At 36.2% G+C, this 16,031-nt stretch overlaps 1 protein-coding gene across 1 annotated transcript in view; it reads left to right on the forward strand.

The window, feature by feature from the left end:
* Positions 1 to 16,031, forward strand: part of SLC35B3 (solute carrier family 35 (adenosine 3'-phospho 5'-phosphosulfate transporter), member B3) — a 34,162-nt gene that overhangs the window by 12,237 nt on the left and 5,894 nt on the right. Inside the window, exons 4-8 of the mRNA XM_006761133.2 lie at positions 580 to 701; positions 5,874 to 6,028; positions 7,329 to 7,436; positions 12,224 to 12,321; positions 15,905 to 15,997. Coding sequence (XP_006761196.1) covers positions 580 to 701; positions 5,874 to 6,028; positions 7,329 to 7,436; positions 12,224 to 12,321; positions 15,905 to 15,997 — 576 coding nt within the window. The remainder of the gene's footprint in view (positions 1 to 579; positions 702 to 5,873; positions 6,029 to 7,328; positions 7,437 to 12,223; positions 12,322 to 15,904; positions 15,998 to 16,031) is intronic.

Below are 16,031 nucleotides of genomic sequence, written 5' to 3' on the forward strand. Positions count from 1 at the left end.
AGACCTGAGATAATAGACTTCTAATGAAATATGCTTTTTAAATAGTAAATGAGCTCTTGAATCAGGTACCTTTCTCACTTTGGGGGCAACTCTTCTAATTTTGGTCTTTTAAAAAAAGAGAGAAAGAAAAGGCCCTGGCCGGGTAGCTCAGTTGGTTAGAGCATTGTCCCAATATGCCAAGGTTGTGGGTTTGATCCCTGGTGAGGATTTGGAGTCAGGTCAGCCAATGAATGCATAAATAAGTGAAACAAGAAATGAGGGAGAGGGAGAGAGAGAATCAAGAACCCAGAGAACAATATAGCCCTGTTTTCGCCATAAATCAATAAATTTAACAAGAGAAAGAACAGCATACAATAATGTTACTTCATTGCTATCCCTAACCCTTTTAATTTTTTTCCTGGTTTTCATACCTGGACATCTAGTGTCAGTTCTTTGGAAAGGCCTCCTAACTTCTCTAGTTATACCTCTGAGAAGTGTCGTGATTTGAGTGTTTTTTAATAAATGTTGTGTTTATTGGAATTTATTGTGAGGAAATTGGTTGTTCTTTGAACTTAACAGTATTCATGTATCTTTTGACAGGAATTAATATTTTCAGTGGAGGGTTTTAAGCCCTATGGCTGGTACCTTACATTAGTACAGTTTGCATTTTACTCCATATTTGGCCTAATAGAACTTCAGCTTATTCAGGACAAAAGAAGAAGGTATGTGGTTTGTTTTTATTTTTTGACAGTTAAGCTCACTAGTAGTAGTTAAATTTTGTTTTTTAGGCATTACAGAGTGTAATACATGAAATAAATGTAATAAAACATCTAATACCCAAGCATTTTTAGCAGTTTAATCAACTTATTAAAAATATTAAATATGATATTTTCATTATTCATTGAAAAATGTAATCTCTAAGTATAAGTTATCAAATAAAAAATATAATTTAGGCTCAACATGTACATATATTTTGAAATGAGAAAGTATTCATATGTATATGTGTGTTTTTATAAATCTCACTGACATAGGTGTGATTACTGAAAGATTTACAGTGCTACTACATCAGAGTGGTGAATTGAAATACCAATACCTGTTTTTATAGTGGTTTTTAAAATGTATAATTAGGTTTTGTTTTGTGAGATATATTTCACTTAACATTGTCATACTTGTGATGTCCAGTGGCTGAAATTGCATTCTTAGACATCAGAGAAATTTCATAATATTCCTTTTCATAAAACCAAAGGAGCTTGTTTGACAATATGGGTTGTTTGTTTGTTTGTTTTGTTTTTGTTAATCCTCACCTGAGGATATTTTCCATTGATTTTTAGGGAGAGTGGAAGAGAGAGGAAAAGACAGAGAGAAACATTGATGTGAGAGAAACACATCGATTGGTTGCCTCCTGCATGAGCCCCACCAGGGCCGGGGCCAGGAAGGAGCCTGCAACCAAGGTACGTGCCCTTAACTGGGAGCTCAGGACCCGTTGGTCCACAGGCCGATGCTCTATCCACTGAGCCAAACCGGGTAGGGCTGACAATATGTTTTAAATGGGCCATCTGGATTGTAGAAACATCTCCATATATTTTAATGGCATATAGAACAATATACAATAAAACCTTGCCTCTGATTATAATTAGAAGGTGATAAGGAAATTGAATATGTTTTTGGTAAGTGTGGTTATTCTGACATATCAGAGCCTAATATGTAAATATTTCACATATAAGGCAGTTTAAAATATAATAAGGCGCTCTGATACTGTACTGGTATTTTGTCTTCATTGATACAAATGTTTAATCCTTCAGTGAAAATATAAAATTTTCACACCTTTTTTCTTTCATAAATGTTTTTGATGTTTGTATGGAGATAACTATAAAATTTTAAATATTTTAATTTGTATCTTCAGTATTTCTTCATGGGTCTAATTTTACCTCTCAATCTCTCTATATTGCCAATAAATTATTATAGCAGTGATATTAAAAATGTTTGAATGAGGATATTCACTATTTTCATGCTCTGAAACTCTGTAAGATTTAGCCATAGGTGATAGAATAGAAAATAATTAAATATATATGTCAAGACTAATACATAAGGAACCCTCAAGATTCATTACCTATTGCAAACTACTGGACTTCTGTTGCATCTAAAGTAAAAGAATCTAATATTGTCTCTATTAAATGAGAAATGACAAAGAAAGTGCATCTCCTCAATGTTAAATTTTAAAAAGGTACATCTCCTTCTCAGCTACCCAAATGAGATGGAGAGTGAGCCCGAAGCCATGTTTATCCCAACCATTAAACCACATGATCATACATATTTAAAGGTAGCATCATTTGTTTGATTTAAACAAAGTGAAGGGATTTGATAGAATAGATGTATAAAAAATACAGTTATGAATTGAAACCTTTTTATTCTACAGCCCATGAAAAACTTTTTATAAAAAGTCTTTGGAGGTCTGTTACAGTGAAAGTACGCCTAATCTCATATTTCTGAATTCATTTCTGAGAATAATTTATCTCTGAATTTATTTAACATGTTAAGCACCATGTCAGTCACTGGTGACTGACACTATACTTTCCATCCAAACCACGTCAGTCACTGTTGACTGACGATGTATAGTTTAAAAAAGTATATTCTTCTATTAATAAATTTTAAATAATTTGGAGATCTTAAAAGAATTTGGAGATCTTAAAAGATCTTAAATATTACTTGTTACCAAAGAAAATTTCAATGAATATTATTAAAACACGGTATACACAAAAATGGTTGTCCTGTGCAGGTTTCACAGAATGTTATAACTTGTTTTGTCAACTTTCTGGCAATATCTAATCCAAATCATGCTGCATTATCTTCGTAACATTTTTTACAATATCTTCAAACTTTAGACACTCTTCCAGTTTTTTGTTGCAGTTTGTGACAAGATATTTGAGTTATATTTATAGTACTGCTACTTGGAATTTCTTCAACCTGACAATTTTTTAGATGGACAGCTAATTTCTTCCGAAATTCTGTGATACTCATATTCTTCTTGCTAATATTTTTAAATAAAACATGAGTATTGAGAACAGCAGTATTTAGTAGGAGCTCAAAGGCTAGCTTTTTATACCGTTTCATGGGTTTTCGTAATGGATTATTATAGGCATTCATTTGATCAGATATATCAACTGCTGCTTTTCCTGCATTATAATCCACTACAATTTTTGGTTTCAAGAAGTGACCTGATCAATTTTCAACATTCACCATCTCTGACATATGTTTTGTTGAAAGAAGTAAGATGTCCCACTTATCTTTCCATTTTAAACTGGTTATTCCTTTTTTGTTCTCTGCATATACACGAAAAGCATACGTATACCCAGATCCGCAGGACAACTTAAATAATTTAATACCATATTTGTGTCATTTTTGTTTTAAATATTGCCTAAATATTATGCAGCCACGAAATGGTATCAAAGATTCATCGGTACATATAGCTTCACATGGATCATACTATTTTTTGAAATTTATTTCCATGTTATCTATTAGTTTTATTTTGCATAAACGATTGGAAACATCTGTCTCCCTATTGTCTGAAAAAATGCAGCATTCATAATAATATTTCAAATCTATTTCTTGACATATTTTTCGGGAAAGTTTGCATATATGCAAATGTAAAGATGGTAGTCTAACCAATATGAATGTAAAGATGGTAGTCTAACTAGTCCCATCCATAGAATCAACCCAAAAAATCTTTTCCCTTCATTTTTGTTTGTCACAGTCCACCTACACAAACGCTGCAAGTTTTCAACCCCTAGTTTTTGCGACACATACAAGTTCGTTTGTTTGGCGACATCCTCAAACAATTCATTAGGCAAAAACAGTTCATAAGAATTCTCTACTGTTGCACATGACTTTACATTCAGGTCTTCAATCCTAAAGCCAGACAGATAGGTGAAAGGCATAATTCTTGGTTGATTACTTCTCGGATCATGCCATTCTTCAACATCCTCCACAGACAACCTACTGAAGAGAAAGCATTTCTAAAAGAATACAGAGTACAGATTGCGATAAATACAAGAAATAAATCTGAAAATATACGTGCAGTCTTATCAAACCTTACACAGATCTCCGGCTGCCAGCATATCAGTGAAATCGGATATCGCGGGCTAAATGGAAAGGAAGACAAAACAGGCGTGGCGCTTAACGTGTTAAGTGGCACTGCTCTATAGACTTTGCTTAGTTTTTGTCTTTATTTTTATGAATACCAGTGTACTTGAAATAAGAGAGGATTTGGAGTCAGAAAACAGGGCTTTGAGTCTGCACTGCCTCTAATCAGCTCTGTCAAGAGCTCAGGGAAGTTTCTTAACTTTTCTCTGTTGCATTTTGAGAGTCAAATGTGGTACATGTGTGGTGAAGCACTTGGTAAAGTATAATACCCTAAATATACCACTTGTTATTTTGAAACAAAGATTACCTTGTAACTTTATTACTTTAAGTTACAATTTTCCCACCATATCTAAGGAAGCATGCAATTAGGATGTTTAATAAAAACAGAAACAAGGAGAATCCCACAGGCAAGATGATGAACTCGAATTTCCTCATTTGCCCATGAGAAAACAGACCTACAGGAGTGCTGGGATTTTCATGAGTTCACATAGTAAGTTGCTCTTAGAATTGGGCCTTTTGAATTTAGGTTTTTTGAGTTCCAGGCTGAGTTTTTTTTTCCTACCTGTTCTATGCTGCTTTTCTAATCATTCCTTATGATTTTTCTGGCTGGAATTTTTTATTTTCTGGCCATTGTTTGACTAACGTGATGTCTATCCTTACCGAGAGAAGCAGAGCTGTCCTTCCCTGATGGTATGCGCTGGGGATTAAACCCCACGAACAGAGTAAAAATCAGTGTTCATGTACACTGATGCATATGGGCATGCCAGATTATTTCCATGCGGACTTTAAATGTTGACCACTGTATTAGTAGTTAAGTAGGAAAAGGCCTCAAAATTGAAATGTAAGTGGAAATGATGCATTCTAATTGAATTTCTCCAGTAAATTATTTTGCTTTACATCAAGCCATATTAAAATATGAAAGAATTTTGTTCCCTTGATTTAAACATGAACACAAATCCAAAAATAAAAACTAGATCTAAGGAGGCAGCATAATGTAATTATGTGAACAGGGCTTCCTGTGTTCATCACACCAATGTACAAGAGTATTATTTTAGACCATTAAATATCTACTCAAAGTGAGCATATGCTCATGGTGATAGCTCAAAATTCTGAAGATGCCAAATTAAGAATTTTCTTTAGAAAATCCAGATAGAACTCAAAAGTAGAAGATTTGGGGTCATAACAAGAGAGATTCCTCATCAGAAAGTTGTTTGTTTTGACATTTTACAGAATACAGACAGAAATAAATCATAGTTATTATAGTAATAGTATGTCCAGAGTTTTAAACATGTAATTTTTCTAGAGAAATTCTGCTCGGGTTACTCTAGCAGAATGGGTGGATGTACTTTTCCTAATGCTAGATGGAAACATTAAGAAACAGAACAATTTAGAAGTTATAAATTAATTAAGGTGCCTTTAACCATTATAAAGGCCAAAATTTATTTTTTTTCTAAATTTAGTCAAGATAGTTTTTATACCTTATACCTACAGTAAGAATGTAAGTGGCTCTCTAATATACCACTTTTTCACACAGTTGGGAGTTCTCAATTAAGATTGATTAAATAAGGGTGAATCATTATTTTTAGTGATATTCTTTTATATAATAAATAATGTTATAACTTAACCAATATTTCTAAAAATACTAAACAGAAATAAAAAGAGTAAGTAAGTAGACATTTACACATTGTAAACACATTATCTAACAAGTATGAATTGGATTCCAAAATGAAGATTTTAAAAATTGTCTTTTACAGAATACCAGGAAAAACCTACATGATAATAGCTTTTCTTACTGTGGGTACTATGGGGTTATCAAATACTTCCTTGGGCTACCTGAATTATCCGACCCAAGTCATCTTCAAGTGCTGCAAGTTGATTCCTGTAATGCTAGGAGGAGTTTTTATTCAAGGTATAGTAATGATGTATTTTCATCCTGTTTGAAACTAGTTGGCTATGTTATAGCATCTAGCATTAGGAAAAATATTAAACTTTGGTCAATTTAATGAACATTCTAGATATTATAATAATTCTGAGTGATATCACAAAATAAGGTATTATAAAAATACTAAAACTTGTGATCTACCTTAGTATCTAAAATCAATAATTTGGGCTTAGATAGAATAAAAGTAGTATTTTGTTTTATTCTTTTAGTCTGGAGTCACTTACATTTCAAGAAATACTATATTTACATATTAAAAGTATAGCTCAGAAGCACCTAAGTACCTGGAAAGCTCCTTTTTTCAATTCTTCCAGTCCTGTACTCTTCAGGGCTCTGTCTCTACCTCCTTATACAAATGGGCTGTTCTCATGTTGAAGTAAAGCTTAACCAAAGCAAAACTGCTGTTTTACCAATTCTGCTGGCTTCTTGATTTCCTAGAGCCCCAATCAAGTTGGAAATAGCAGTAAAAAAGGAGGCAATCAAAGCAAGAAGCAGCAGAACAAGTTGTTCATATCACTGTCATGAGGAATGCTCATGTGTTGATAATCAAGTGTTTCTGTATCACCAACATCCTTATACAGCCTGACTTCATTTTATCCATTAGATGTCTTCCCAAAAATCCCTTTTCATGAAAGCATGTCTGTCAACTACTTTGCATATAATTTCAGGATAACTATTCACACAGGAAAAAACAATGATCTCAGTCCCTATTAAAAACCACATTTAATGTCATAACTAACTGAGCATGTATGATATTTCCTTACATTCCTTCCAAGAAGTTACTACATGGTTTTGTTATTTAAATGTGACTATATTAAAATAAGTTAATACTCACTAACCTAGTAGTTATTTGATTATGGTATTTGTAAACTTAAACAGTTATATAGCCTGAATAATTACTCTGGTTACTTTGTAAATTTGTAAACTAGAAGAAAATTCATAGCTGTATATTATACATAAGGAAAAGGAGGCATTAATTTTCATAAACTTTTTAAATGTTCATATTAAGTTCCATAAACTTTTTAAATGTTCATATTTACTCACTACCATAACAGATAATACAGACTTTCATATCTAAAACATCAGTGCTCGCTGATCATTTAATTTTCAGAAGATCTGTGAGTATCTCATGCCTTACCTCAGTGTTCTTCTTATATTTTTGACATTAGATATAAAAAGACTCCTGACCTCCTTGGTTAAACACATAGATCTAAAACTATGCTGAGTGGGTCTTTCCATTCTGAAGTTGACTTACATTTCTGTCACACAGGCAAGCGTTACAATGTTGCAGATGTGTCTGCTGCAGTGTGTATGAGCCTTGGCCTGATATGGTTTACACTTGCTGACAGCACAATTGCACCCAATTTCAACCTGACAGGTAAGGAATTTTTTGTCTTCCTAGATTTTGTAGGCAGTTCAGTTTACAGTAAGAATTTTTACGACTTCATAAGGATTTTAAATGATGGTGTGACATCTGTAAGTCTCATATCTAACATAAAGCTTTCAGACTTTCCAAATAAGATGTAGTAAAAATATTACAACTCTGGAAATATAGCAATTGTTTTTAGTACAAATGTATTATGATGTGACAGAAAGTTGTTTGCTCAGTCAAAATCTTCTGTTATCAAGTACAGTACATGGTAGACCGATTTCTTATGGCTGAATTGGAAATACACACATGAATTATAGGAGAATTACAGTAATTACTTTATTCCCATTTTTTTTAGGTTGAAACTTGCACATTTATTTGTCATTGTGTTAGCTAAAGAGAGAGGGATATGCTGTGCTTAAGTATTAATCTGGGTGATATAAATATGGTCATAACCTTAACATGCTTAAAGTTTCCACAGTAGTGTGCCATGTGGAATTTTGTAAATTAATTTTAGATTTTTTTCCTGAGCACAATAGGTATTATAATATGTTTAGAAATAAGTAAGAATAAAAAATGTGTTAGAATCTTGTTTTCGTTCTAACGATTTTATGGAGAAACTCTTTATATATACTTATTGTCATTCTTAACTATTTAGTTTCATAAAATTATTTTAGTATCATCCCATTTCCCTATCTCCTAACCTGATAAAAATTGTATTTAAAATATCTAAGTCTTCAAAGAAACTCTGAGAGAACAGAAAAAAAATGTATACTACATATATATTACATATAGTACAAAGTATAGTAAGTATAATTATTTGTGAGGAAAAAGTATTACATAAAGAAGAAAATAATTTACATCAGCTTCATTATTCTTACCTGTTGTTAGTGAACCTTTCTTACTAATCTGTTTAATCAGGCTAAGTTAAGGGATTTAAATTTAACCAGTTCAGCTTCTTAGAGCTGTCTGTTAAGAACCAGAAGATGTGGTAGAGCCTCTTATATCTGTTCTTTCACCTTGGATCATTCTGTGCAAGTGGGCCTTACTTCAATGAGTTTTACTCAAAGAAAACTTATTGTTGCAGGTGTTTCTCACATGGTTTAGATTTTTCAGAAACACTTCATTTTCATATCTGCAAATCTAAAAGGAAGAGTGTATTTGAAAATTGAGAAAATTGACTCTTATTTGAGGAAAAGGCAGTTTTAGACAAGGCACAGAACTTGCTATCAGTGACATGCCTTCACATTCTGGTCTGTTCACTTAGAAATATAACCATGGCTAAAGTGCCACCTCCCTTTGCGCTTTTCTTATCCAGAGGTAATGGTGATAGTGTGCCTCACACGCAGGTGGTGAGAGGACAGAATGAGATGATGAAGTAATGGGTGTGAGAGTATGTACCCTGGTGGAATGGGATGATGGTGGTGATGATAATTATGGAAAGAGGTGGTCTGTAACTTCTCACTATAACTGAATTGCTAACTCTGTCTGAGTTACATGGAAATACCTGTTAAGAGAATTAGAACCTAACCCTATTTTATAACCTACTAGAGTCCTGGTGCACGAAATTCATGCATGGGTAGGGTCCCTAGGCCTGGCCAGAGATCAGGGCCAATCTGTGGGGTGACCGGCAGGGCGATCAGGGGCACCCGTCTTGGCCGGCCTGGTGCTACCCGCTTGCTGGCCTTGCCCCCTGCCACCGCCGCCGCCAATCACCTTCCTGTGCGGGGCGACCGGGGGATCCCAGCTGGCACACACCTTGGCTGGCCTGGGGCCTACAGGCTGGGGGCATCTCCTGCATTGAGCATCTGCTCTCTGGTGGTCAATACATGTCATAGTGACCAGTCGTTCCACCGTTCATTTCGCAATTCGGAAGATTTGCATATTAGGCTTTTATTATATCGGATAATAATAAAAGCGTAATATGCAAATCAACCAGACAACCAAACAGAAGAACCACCATCCAGAGGACCTTCCAGATGACCACGCTATGACACGCACTGGCACCAGGCCAGCCGAGGCAGGTGCAATGCAATTGGTTGGGGAGCCTCGCCATCGCCCCATGATTGCCCCGCAGAGGGAGGCCCAGGCCACCCTCTGCGGGGTGATCGAAGCGGGGGCTCCATGATCGATCGCACCAAAGAAGGAGGCCTCATCCACCTTCTGTGTGGCGATCAGTCACGGAGCCCTGGCTGAGTGGGAAGGGCCTCCCTCTGCTGGGCGATCAATCGTGGAGCCCTGTGATCGATCACCTCAAAGAGGGAGGCCCAAGCTACCAGGCTGGCAGCACTGCAGCGGGTAGGCGGGGCCTCCCTCTGTGCAGCGATCGATCTGGGGGCCCTGCAATCGATTGCCCCACAGAGGGAGGCCCAGGCCACCAGCCAGTGATGCTGTGGTGGGTGTGTGGGGTCAGCCAGCGATCGCCCTGCAGAGGGAGGTCCAGGCTAGCCAAGTGATCGCACCTCACGCCTGTGCTCGCAGAGGGAGGTGACCGGTGGCGGGGGAGGGAGGGGCAGCACGACACAGATGGCAAGCAGTGGCAGCAGCAGGGGCGGGGCCAACTGCCGGCAGCCTGGGGAAGGAAAGCCCCGATAGGCCCTGATCATCGGCCAGGCCTAGGGACCCCACCTGAGGGGTCCCAAATTGCTAGAGGATGCAGGCCGAGCTGATGCACCACCTTCCCTCCCCTCCCCTCCTTCACAAATTTCATGCACTGGGCCTCTAGTTAATAATAGTTGAGCATTTATCATAATCCCTGATCTATAAGAGTATATTATCTAAAGGAGATTAGTTAACTATTAAAATGGTTAAGAGAGACATAAATAAAACTTTGAATGTATAAAGGGGTATGTCAGACTTACTTATTCCATAAATATCCACCTTTAGGATGCAATTCAAGTATTTTCTTTTTATTTCTTTTTTAATTTATCTTTATTATTGGAAGTGTTACAGATGTCTCCCTTTTTCCCCATTGACACCTTCTAGCCCCCACCTCCTGCCCCCATAAATCAAGTATTTTCATAAAATTATTTCAGCTTTTTATAATGGCCAGTGTGGCTCTGTTGGTTGGGCATTGTCCTGTGCACTGAAAACTTGCCAAGTTCGATTCCCAGTAGGAGGCAACCCATTGATGTTCCTCTCTCACATCGATGTTTTTCTCTCTTCCTCTCCCTCTCTAAAAAAATAAATAAGTAAATAAATAAATCAAAAATAAAAAATCTTTTTTTAAAAAAGTACTTCATGTTGTTTCCATTGTTCAGAACATTTTTGAGATGTCTTTTAGGAACTAGGCCATGTTTTCAGGATCTTCAATAATACCATGTGTTTTTCTTTTGAGGGTAGATTTGATATTTGAAACAAGAAAAAGAGCATTTAGAATCAAGTTTGATGAATAAAAGTGCATGGATAGGTAAAATACCCAAGTTAAATTATAAAAAGCCAAATTGAAGAATAAGTATGAAAACTTTGAAAAGTCTCAATTATAAGTGCATATCCTTAAATTTCATCAGGCTCACAATTGTAACCAAGGCTGCTCTTTATTCTTTCTGTAAAGGACCGTGCCTGGTGACCAGTATCTAAACACTTGCAGATTAGAGCCTGCTTCTCCAGAGACACTCACGTTTGTATGAGTGTATTGATTTCTGGATTTGTTTATGCCATTTGGGCCTATTATTATAATTATGAAATAATTAAATATTTACTTGAATTATTCAAAACTGAGTGTGGCTCAGTGTTTAGAGCTTTGGCCTTTGCACCAAGGGGTATTGGATTCGATTCCCAGTCAAGAGCATGTACCTAGGTTGCAGGTTCGATCCCTGGCCCTGGTTGGAGTGTGTGCAGGAAGCAGCCAATCTATGTGTCTCTCTCACTTTGATATCTATCTATCTCGCTCTCTCTCTCTCTCCCGCCCTCCCTCCCTTCCACTCATTCTAAAAACCAATGGAAAAAATATCCTCAGGTGAGGATTAACAACAATGGAAAAAACAGCTGAGTTTGAAGAAAGAATTGTTTCTGTAAAAACTAAGTTAATTGAAACAATTTGGTTGGCAAGTTAATAAAATCAGTGTTGAATTACATTTGGATGGAATAATTATAAAAATTGGGGATATCATATAAATATGAAAGTATTCTGTACCCTAATTGTTTCAGAAGTTCCTGAGTTTTTGGTGTACTTTTTTTTAAATTTCAGGGTTCATGATATTTGATAGATAGATAGATAGATAGATAGATAGATAGATAGATAGATAGATAGATACTTTTTAACCAGAACAACTTGGAAATCATAGAGGGTTGTTTTATGAGTGTGGTTTAAACAAAAGAGAAAGTGCAGAATTTTGGTACCTCTATTGAAAGAAAAGGCCTTCACAACTGTATGCATGTTTGTGTTTTAAATTAAACATTTTAATAATTTTATTTTTTAATGATGTCCCTCTCCATCTGACTAAGCACCAATCCCAGTAAATCTAGGAATTTCTTCTATATTTATTTAATACAGTATTCCTTTCAAACATAAAATCTAGTTTAAACACAGACTATTATTTGACATGAGAGTGAAGCACAGTAATGGTTACAGCATTAATGCAGTTTCTTAGTGTTAGCTACTTTTTTTTATTAACATCACCTATGTGACTTATGTGCCTGTTACAACTGGTTGTGGATAAAAATGCTCAGCTTTATGAAACAAATGTGAATAAGATCTGCTTTTATTTTTTAGCTCAATTGCATCTCTGAAAACTCTTGATTCTCATTCATATGCTTAAATAAGGAGGTTGTGTTTTTCTTGTGCCTTCTTGAAGGTGTGATCCTTATTTCCCTGGCACTATGTGCTGATGCTGTTATTGGAAATGTTCAAGAAAAGGCTATGAAACTGCATAACGCCTCTAACTCAGAAATGGTAAATATTCTAGTGTTTTTTTTCTTCACAACACGCAGACTAAAAATGGTGATATATTTAACTTTATGAAATAGTTATGGTATTGAAGACTGGCGTTGCATTTTAAAACTGGTTTATCGTTGCCCTAGCTGGTTTGACTCAGTGAATAGAACATCAGCCCTCAGGTTTAATTCTGGTGAAGGACACATGCCTGGGTTGCAGCCTCCATCCCCAATAGAGGGCTTGCAGGAGACGGCCAATCAATGACTCTCTCTCATCATTGATGTTTCTCTCGCTCTCTTTTCTTCTCTGAAATCATTAAAAATATATGTTTTAAAAAACCAAAAAACTAGTTTATCATTATTTTCATAAAAGTAATGCATTCAAAGATAGGAAGGTAAAAAATAAAAATGCTACTACCACTGCTAATAGCTAATGGTATGGTATTTGATAGATTTTTCTTCAGTGATTTATACTTTTTACATATTAAAAAGGTCCTTTGATACATCATTTTTCTCCTATCTTTGTATTTGCTATTATTTTCCATTTAGAAGTTTGTAATTTTTATGTGATCAGGTTTATCTTTTCCTCATGGCTTTTGGCTATATATTATGATTGAAACAGGCTTTCCTAACACTAAGATTTAAGAATTTTACTCAAGTTGCCTATTAATTTTATGATTTTCTTTTTTAAAAAATATAAATAGATAAATATAAATATAAATATATATATATTATTGATTTCAGAGAGAGGAAGGGGGAGGGAAAGGGAGAGAAAGATAGAAACATCAATGATGAGAGAGAATCCATTGATTGGCTGCCTCCTGCACGCCCCCAACTGGGGATAGAGCCCACAACCCGGGCATATGCCCTTCACCAGAATCAAACCTGGAACCCTTCAGTCCACAGGCCAATGCTCTATCCACTGAGCCAGACCAGCTAGGCTATGATTTTCTTTTTTATTAAATCTTTGATTCACCCAAAACTTTAAAATTTTTCTTCCATATGGTTGTTCACTCATCCCAATATCATGTACCGAATAATCCACTTTTTTAGCTTATTTTAAGTGCCTTCTTTATTACTTCATATTCTAACTTAGCATCCAGAATTATATTCTTTTATATTTATTTCTGCACCAGAACCATATGATGACAGTAGTTTTATCCAACATTTACCATCTATTAGGACTAGCCACCATTGTTCCTTTTGTTTTTCAGAATATTACTATCAATAGTTATTCTTGGGTATTCATGTCCCCAAATAAAGTAGAAATGTCATTGGTTTTATGATTGGTATGGCATTGAATTATAAATTAAATTAGGAAGAATGGAATCTGTGCCCTTAATTCTTTCAATCCAAGAATTAAAGTATGAGTTTCCTTTTCAAGTTTTTTTTTAAATGTCCCTTAGTGTCTAAAGTTTTCTTCATATAAATCTAGCATATTTCTTTTGAAGTTAATGTTAGATGTTTCACCTTTTTGCCATCGTTACTGCAAATAATGCCTTTTCTTCCAATGTATCTTCTAACTGGTCAGTATTTGTATATAGGAAAGTTATGAGGGGTGTGTGTGTGTGTGTGTGTGTGTGTGTGTGTGTGTGTGTGTGTGTTTACATTCATTTTATAGCCAGCCAACTTGCTAGAGAGACAGAGCAGACTGCATAAAGGAGTTACAGGACTGGCCTTTCCTGTTTCTTTGTCAGTGTAGTGGGATGCTCTAAGTCTCTAGGAACATAGGAACTTTAATCTTGTCATCATTTCCTTGATCATCATCATCACTAGTCCTAGATAAGGTTAAGAAAAAATAATTAAGAAAGTGTAAGTAATCAGAAAGTTAATGTAGTACAGTGGTTATGACCATAGGCCCTGGTCTAAGATGGCTTCAGTTCATATCCTATTTTTCCTAGCCCTCTTGTTTGGGGAAGATGACAATATATGTTTCTTCATCTGCAAATTGGGAAATGATGATTAAAAGTACTCACGTCATACGTTGGTTGCTAGAATAAATATAATAATTAATATAGGGCATTAGTAGTACATAACAGTTATTTAAGTTTGTTTCTGTTTCTGTTTATGAGGAGTGTAATACACTGGGATAGAAAGGTTGGTAGAAAAATTGAGAAATTAAGCAATAAATATGCAGTATACTGCTTATTTTTGTTATATTTTAATGTCTTTGCAAACTTAACGTTTGGGTTTTTTCATGTTAATAAGTAGCTATAAAGATTTTTTGTTGTGCTTGTGTATTTTTTAGAATCCCAACATTCAAATCTGGTTTGACTTTAGTAATTAAACCAGTCAAAAAATGAATAATTATGGAACTGTTGTAGGCTGCAAGAAAGGCACCGGGTGTTAGGCCAGTGGAGTCAGGCCGGACCTGGGTTCAGCAACCTTGGTACTTGGGGTCTGGCTGGACAAAGATCCAAACTGTAAGAGAACATCTATATGTAAAAGGCTAATAATGCTAAGTGTCTGACCATTCGACTGGTAGCTATGATGCATACTGACCATCAGGGAGAAGATGCTCAGTGGACAGGCATGGAAACATGGAACAGACTGATGAATCTCAGAGAGAAAGGGGGAGGTGAAGGCGGGAAGAGATTAACCAAAGATTTTATATGCATACTAGAGGCCTGGTGCACGGATCCATGCACAGGCGGGGTCCCTCATCCTGACCTGTGGGGATTGGGCTGAATCCGTGCACTGGGCCTCTGACATCCCCCGAGGGGTCCTGAATTGCAAGAGGGTGCAGGCCAGGTCGAGGGACCCCACCGGCACATGAATCCCTGCACTGGGCCTCTAGTTTATTTATAAAGTCACAGAGGTAGAAGAAGTAATTTGTAAAAGAAATAGGCTTAGGAAACAAGTTATAAAGGTAAAGGAAGGGCCGTTGGAGCTTCGGAGTGAAAAAAGGTAATGGTAACATGCCTGGGGGGAGAGTGAGGGAGGGGAAAAGCTCACTGGGTCCTCAGTGCTAAAGGATTTAGGGGAGGTTCCAGGAGAAGATCTCATAGAATATTCAGCAGCTTTCCAAGTGGGTCCTTTCAGGGTCTAGGTCTCCACTAATTGATTGGTGTGCACACGGGCAGGGGGTTATTAGTCAGTGCAGCCGGTTGGTCCTGAGGTCAGCCGCGTGTCCCTTGACTGGTTTTGCTGCTTTTCTGGGCCAGGAGCTGAAATACAATTGAGGCCTGGATGTTATGTCTAGGAAGAAAGGTCAGGAAATCCAACTGAAAGGTCACCCTGGAGGTGAGGGCCCACCCTACAGTTGTCCTTTTCTAGGCACCTGGCGCTTTCCACCCCAGTGACCTTCTGTACCTGGCCCATCATCCTTGCTCTGCTCACGTCTAACTGCCTGCCACAGAACCATATATGAAAGGGTTAGTACTCCTGTGTTATATTGCACATAAAATAAAGCGTAGACTTTTAAAGAGGATCAGCCATCATTTCCAGAAAGTTAAGCCATATTGAAACAATGATGTTACTTTAAAAATGGTTTGTTCTACAAATTTAATTTAATAGATTAATTGAGCCACGTGTTGAAAATCCTTCATTTTCTACCTTTGGTTTAATATCACTTTTTTTCATTTTATTTTTGTCTACTCTAGGTTTTGTATTCGTATTCAATCGGTTTTGTGTACATTTTATTGGGATTGACATGCACTAGTGGATTAGGCCCTGCAGTAACATTTTGTTCAAAGGTAAACACTAAACACATTTTTAAAAATAAACATC

This window comes from Myotis davidii, unplaced genomic scaffold, assembly GCF_000327345.1.
Source record: "Myotis davidii unplaced genomic scaffold, ASM32734v1 scaffold76, whole genome shotgun sequence".
NCBI lineage: Eukaryota > Metazoa > Chordata > Mammalia > Chiroptera > Vespertilionidae > Myotis > Myotis davidii.